At 48.6% G+C, this 6,906-nt stretch overlaps 1 protein-coding gene across 1 annotated transcript; it reads left to right on the top strand.

Moving 5' to 3' along the window:
- The first annotated feature begins 3,733 nt into the window (after window positions 1-3,733).
- On the top strand, window positions 3,734-6,083 carry LOC142563927 (uncharacterized). The gene is made up of 2 exons (XM_075674656.1): window positions 3,734-4,792; window positions 5,962-6,083. The coding sequence occupies exons 1-2, from the start codon at window positions 3,971-3,973 to the stop codon at window positions 5,968-5,970; spliced, it is 831 nt and encodes a 276-aa protein (XP_075530771.1). The 5' UTR covers window positions 3,734-3,970; the 3' UTR covers window positions 5,971-6,083.
- Window positions 6,084-6,906: the final 823 nt, after the last annotated feature.

The following is a 6,906-nucleotide window of genomic DNA, read 5'->3' as shown; positions in this document are numbered from 1 at the left end:
GGGTGGTGGCTAGTGCGACCAGCCACGTTATCGCTGCTTTTCTGTATGGCTCCAAGAAATTAATTGCACTTGAACGTAATGCTCTTTAAAAATCTTTCTGGGTTCCTGATCCAAGGCTTCCGCACTGTGTTCCATCGCCCAAATCACTTTATTTCCTTAAAGACCCCTCTTAGGTGTACTATATAAGGGGTGCTTTCACAATGCAACCACATGACGTCACTCTGAAGGAAAAAAATCGGTTACATCATTCAAGAGCGTCGTTGGACAAGCGATTGCTGCAATTTGGTGGGAAAGGCCGTGCCATTCTGATGCTGTGCGCGAAAAAAAAGAGCAAAATGTAGCGGTGCGGGCTCGTGGGCGTGACATTTGAAGTTCGTGGCTTACGTGATGGGATACGCATGCGAGGGGCACGACGTAAGGTGGATGGCCGAGAGAACGGTAAAAAAAATTGAAACAAGGACAGGGGGGCAATGTGACGACGAAGATAGAGATTCGATAAGCTGGATGCTGCTTTTAAGGATGATAGGCGAAAGTAAAATTTATGAGTGGAATAGATGACTCTAGCAGCGCGGCTTTGAACTGCTTCCAGAGCAGGGGGTGAGGTAAGACAGGTGTGGACTTCAAATGGCGGTTGCGTGTTCGAGCTTAGGTCTGACGTTCGATTTACAAGCTAGAGGTTTTTACATGTACGGGAACATGGGGGCGGAGGTTGCGTTTCAAGAATCCAAGTGTTTCATTGGCAGACGATATGATGTTAGCAATACGAGTACGCCAGGACAGGTCGCTGCATTTGAATGAGTCAACGGATTCTATACGCGAACAGCTGAAATTGGGTACCAAAAATGAAGGGGGGGGGCTAGAACGGCGCGATAATGTTACACATTTAGATTGATTACAATTAGGCGTCATTAGCCACTGGTTGCACCAGTAGAACACGTGGTTAAGATGTGTCTGTAAAGCTTGTTGGTCGAGGGCGTTATGAATAGTGCGATAAACGACGCATTCGTCAGCAAACATACGGATGTTAGTTGATATGTTTGAAGGCAAATGGTTAATATAACTCATGAATAAAAGTGCCCCAAGGACGCGTCCTTGTGGTACACCTCAGGTTACTGGGAGGAAATCAGAGGTTTTGTTATTAAGAACTGTTTAGAGATGTTTAGCCAAGAATGGCCTCAAACCATTCAAGAGTATTGGGATCTATGTTTCGGTGGCTAAGTTTTAGTATTAGACTTTGATGTGCCATTTTGTCGAATGTCTTTACAAAATCCAAGAAGATAGCGTCTCTCTGTACGTTGCGTAACGCGTAAATCATGAAGGTAAGTGGTCAATCGGGTTTCGCATGACAGACCTTTGTGGAAACCACGTTGTGAAGGATTAAAGAAATGGATCGAGTGTAGAAAATTCGCGATATATGAGTAAATGACGTATTCCATGAGTTCGCAAGGAACGCTGGTTAGGGAAATTGGACGGTATTTTAATGGCGAGTTTTTTTTACCGGCTTTGTAGATTCGAAGGACGTTTCCCACTTTCCACTCCTTGAGTAAGCTGGCAGTAGCAGGATATTGCGAGTATAAGAAACATAGATAGATAGCAGAAGTACATATAAGTATTTTCCTGGAACTATCAGGTAATATCATCATAGTAGATGATGAGGAGAGTTTGATATTTTTAACGTGAGAAAATGCACCGCCGACAGACAATGCATTGGGGGAGGGGGGTATAAAAAAGAACATGTTGCGTAACTTTCCACGGTACAAACAGATAAAAAGGTACAATTCAATATATCAGCGCATTCCGCATCTGAGAAAACCTCATTAAATTCTTTAGTGAGACTTACAGTACGGGTACTGTGAGGGCTAATTACTTCCTAAAGCTTCTTAGGGTTATATTATCATAGGTTGGGCTGATCAACATGAGAGAATGAATAAAGGGAAAATCAGACATTTATTCATTATTCATTATTCATTACTTCTCTCCACCTTGCGGGTTTCCGCAGAACTACTACGTCATGAGAGAATGAATATTTGGCCCAGCGAGTTTCTTTCGAGCAACAGCTCTCAGCGGCATAGTGTTTTTCTCCCACGCATGCGCATTGCCTTTCACTTCCCATATATCGGGCGTTCAATATCCAAGCAATTGAGCTACAATGGCGGCTATGCCCCCCGTGCAATTTCTTGGGTATTTCTGCGTATTTACTCGATCAAGATCAGGGAACGTTACCGCTAGCGCGACTCGGCCTTTCTGGTGGCGCCTGCGTAACATCGTTTCAACAATAATTACGCACTTCCGGAAGAAGCTGACTATCGTCTGCTCACGCTCGGCCAGGGCCACCCGCATAGGAAATGAAGCTTGGCCACCCTGCTTATCAGTGTCGTAGCCGTTCGGTCTCGCTAATATCGACTATACTTCTGAACACACTCAACAAGCTTCGAACCACGCGAAACTTAAGTTCAGACCACACGCGCGCTCACTCCTGGTTAGCCGCCTCGGTAGACTCCGCTTCGTATTCAGTGATTGATGACGCTTCAAAATGCGCAAGTTGGATGCGGCTACTATCCGCCGGTCAAGCTGGTGCAGGACGAAAGCGGGTCCGCACCCCGTAGCGAGGCCAGACAGGAGCACATGAGCGCGAGCGCGCACTCTAGCCTCGTCGTGCACAAAGCAAACGCTGCATTTGCACGTAGCTACGGTCTGCTACGTAGCGTACGTAGATACGTAGCGTAGGAACCGCCGCGGCCGCGGGGTGCCGCTACCAGTCCACTGGCTGAGCCCACTGCGGTCCCGCCGAGGAGAACCGCAATTGGCTGATTCGCTAACGTTTGGCACGTCGTAGGCGCCCCCCCCCCCCAAAAAAAAAAAACCGGAAGTAGTGGCGTCCACTTGAACATCTAAAACCAAATTTGAACTGCGCGCCACGGTGAAGTTCAGTAGGCGGAGCGTTGCGGGGAACACTCCGCTCCCCGCCGTAGCCTTCGGAGTGGAAATCATTGAAGGAGCGGAAGCACCGCGAATGCAATGTTTGATTGCCAATAACTCCGCTTCTGCTGAACGCATTGAACAGCTTTTTCCGGCGAAGTATTTCCGAAACAGTCTAATGTAACTTAAAATGCATTTCTCGACTTCGATAAAGAGTGGTTCAGGCAACACCACCTAAAAGACTAGTTCAGGGCCCCTTTAACTTTGTATTTAAAATGCAACAAGTTTCATTAAAATCGGCATAGGGGTTATCTCAGAAAAGCATTTATGTGTTTTACACTTATTTGAGTAGTTGGCATCGGAGCTGTGCACAAGATAAAGCTTTCTTCTAAAAGCAGAGCAGGGGGCGGATCTTCCCATCAGTATTGAAGGGCGGCCTGGTCCACCCTTCGCTGGTGATCAGCAATTTGGGCGCGCGTATATAGGCATACCCACATATATAGGCGCGCACACGCACACACACACACACACGCACGCACACACATACATACACACACGTACATACATACATACATACATACATACATACATACATACATACATACATACATACATACATACATACATGCATACATACATGCATACATACATTACACTGCCAAAATCAAATGCCACTGCCCACACACTAAACGTGACTACAAAGACCGTGCTGAAATCCGGCACTTTCAAATCAGAACGTGCGATTTACCTATGGCATGAGCTTGTATTTACCCAAGCGACACTTTATCGTGCTTCGATAAAGGGTGTGGCGGCAGGCAAGCGCTGCATTATTTTATCTGGTGTCCTCAGCACACGCACCACCTATGCCGTGAGCAACACGCAGATGTCGTGCGCTGTTCGCTTCTTATATACGATGACGTCACACGCAGTTTGTCTCATAATGCAAAGGCCTTGAGGCGGTCGCACCACACGAAGCGTGGCAGTGCGGGTAGCCGGTTGCAGGGATCCTCCTTCCGAGCCGAGAAGCGCTTCGGGAACTTCTCAGACAACCATGGACTCCGGCGACAGCTCCTGCAAGTGCGGCGTCTGCGACGAGTGCCTGGAAAGAGGTCGTGATAGTCCGTCTTCGCGGCAGGGAAGCACGAAACGACCCAAGGTGGAAAAGCCGATGCCCGAGGAAGAAATGGACGCCGCCTCCGAGGTCCGGGAAGGCGAGGAAGCGCAACGCGATCCCAGGGTATCAAGTAGCAGTGGATCTTCCTGCAGTAGCCCCTCGACGGAGACAACTGGGTTGACGCTGTCTACCGAGAGTCATCAGCTGACTTCCCCTGAGAAGGCTGTGAGCAAACGCGCCACTGCGACTCAGGCCGGAACGCATCCGCGTCTGTCCACGGCGACGCTGTCCTCTGGAAGCGTGGGAGAATATTCAGCCGATGACGAAATGAGCACCAGCTCTACGGCCGCTAAAAAAGTCAAGTTATTGTCACGTAGGCTCGCTTCTCGAGCCACTGGAGTTCTCGGGACGTCTTCGTCAAAAACGGGTGTCGCTGCTGCGAGAGGAACGGATGCACAACGAACTAGTTCCGATGCGACGAGTCCGGAAGGCGACGACGACTGCTTCCTGCCACCGGAAGCGCCTGCCCCGAGAAAGACTACGCCTGCCCAGTCGGAGACGAACCCCGATCAGTCGGAGGCGACGCAACCACCTACGAGCCAGGAACCACCTACCCCGATGGACGTTGGCGGAAGTGAAGGGGCGCAGTCCGCCGAAACTGCCGACCCTGTTGCAGACGTCTCCGACGTGTGCGCTGGCTCGGACCCATTAGGCGACTCTTCTGCGTCGGAAGAGGATCCAGACAGGGATCGGTCAACAGTGAGTATCTCGAGTGAAATTTTCGGGCATCCGCTCCACAGAGTTGACTTTGGGCGCGTGGTCGTTTGACGCAGTAAGCGACGTTGCATAGCTACGTGTAACAGACCAAGGGGTTCCGTGCTTGAGGGATGCTGTGGGATGCGGCACATCTGCCCCAGCGACCCTATACCGGATTTCAACGAACTGGTTAGGTGTAACGCCCGACATCAAGGGAGCGTCCGAGAAAGCCGTAGTGGGAGGTTCTCTAGTTAATTGCTAGCCATGTGAGGTCCTCCAACGCTCGTTTAAGGATAGGCAGGCGCACGTATTTTTTCCTTCCTCCGTACACAATGGCAGATGGGACTGGTTGCCCCTGACCCTCTTGCTTAGAACGATGGAGCCACTAAGCCACATTGCGGATAGTTTAATTTGTCGCTGCCTCTTCGCGAGCACGTAATACCGGATACATTACGTCGTTCCCTACCTTAGACGTTTATTTTTTTTTCTCATGCAGCTTGGCAATTATAAACTTACGTTGAACGCTTTGTCACTCGCGCGAGCACGACGATGCAACCACTAAAATTTTAGTTGTAAAATGTGCGCACGTGGTTCCTTACGCGGATGCCAGTTCTGCGTGGCAAGTACTTATCGACGCTACATCACCTTTCCTTCCGCCTACTGCCTGTCGCACTCCGCTGTGTTTCGATGCTCTTCGGTACCTGCCACTGTCCCTCGACGGCTGTAGTGTTCAGCTGCTCGGCTAACTGTTGCCGGTTTGGTTCATCACTGCGACGGATGTATGGTGTCACTTGTGGTGTCAAGGCTGACGTAGAAACGCTACGTCAGCCTTTTTTATAAACTTCCGGTTGCCGCTCCATTCAAGGCCACATACTGCGGCGTATCTTACTTTCGGGACCTAAACGCCTCAGTTGTAGTGAGATGCCGTGTCAGCGCCGCCGTTCATTTTATCCAATTTTATGATCCATCATTTGTGGAGGTACCAATAGCGGGGACGACGGCGAGCACGTGAAACAGCTGGTCACGTGGCCTCACGGTCCCTTTCGCGCTGTTGCGAAGTATTATCGGCAAGCCTTGCTCTGAACGGTGTCGCGCCATTGCTACTCGCATATTTGTCGCTAGCTTTTTCTTTCTGTTCTCCAACTTACTTCTCCGTCGCTTTTCTATTTCAGGCTCTGTAGGCCAGCCTTTCAACGGCGCTTTGGGGACATGCCCGCCACGTGCGTGGCTGTGACGTGGACTTCGTTCCTATCTTCAGCGGCAACTTTCAAGATTTTACAGGTTTTAGATGAATAAACACGTGTTCCCTTGCCAAATCGTCAGGATGTGAAATTTTTCTTATTGTTTTTCGTAAATGCATTCCTTACTCGTGGTGTACCAGCTGTAGCTACACAGCCTTAGGCTACTTTCCCTTGGTTGAAATATGCAGTAAAACCTTGATATTACGAAGTCGGTAAACTTGTCGATATGCTTTGTTATTCCGAAATTCGACCGTTTACGCTAGTAAGTACGGCCGCCGATAGATTTCGTTTCTTTACTATATACTGCGGTCACGTTGGACCAAGCAGGTGGAATTTTTACGCATTAATTCAATGAATTCGGAAGCGCAAATGGTAAAAGGTGCTGCAATGAAAAGGTTTTTACCAGCATCAAGACGACATCAAAGTAATAGCAGAAATGCTACACAACACATAAACAACTCGGCGATTAGTAGCAGAAAGAAAGCTTAAACATTTCGGTACACTGACACATGTTCTCATAAAAGTGAGGTGGAAATGGCGAAAACGAGTGTAAGTTGGAAATGCGGAGTACAAGGCACATTCGAAATCGGCTGGAGTATCTGATCAAACGATATAGGTGGACAGAGTTCCACTCGCTTCTCTTACGGGGAAAGAATGGATTTCTGAAAATATAAGTGCGTGACTTCAGGTTGAATTAGCTATGGCAAATCTAATAGAATGATTCTAACCTAGCCACCTTTCTTCGTAATGTTAACGTAGAAATGTTAATTCGGAGCATGAGAGTAGAAGCTGAATCGCTTATTCTATATTTGTTAAAAATCGAACGAACCGCATGATTATTGAGCCATTTCAAGTCTGTCTTTCTTGTAGAATGGG

Source organism: Dermacentor variabilis, chromosome 11 (assembly GCF_050947875.1).
Source record: "Dermacentor variabilis isolate Ectoservices chromosome 11, ASM5094787v1, whole genome shotgun sequence".
NCBI classification, from domain to species: Eukaryota; Metazoa; Arthropoda; class Arachnida; order Ixodida; family Ixodidae; genus Dermacentor; species Dermacentor variabilis.
The sequence above is the reverse complement of the archived record's forward strand: the minus strand, read 5'-3'. Positions and strand labels throughout refer to the sequence as shown.

Coding starts and splice junctions, on each gene's coding strand:
- LOC142563927 (XM_075674656.1), top strand. CDS start 3,971: ATGGACTCCGGCGACAGCTCCTGCAAGTGCGGCGTCTGCGACGAGTGC.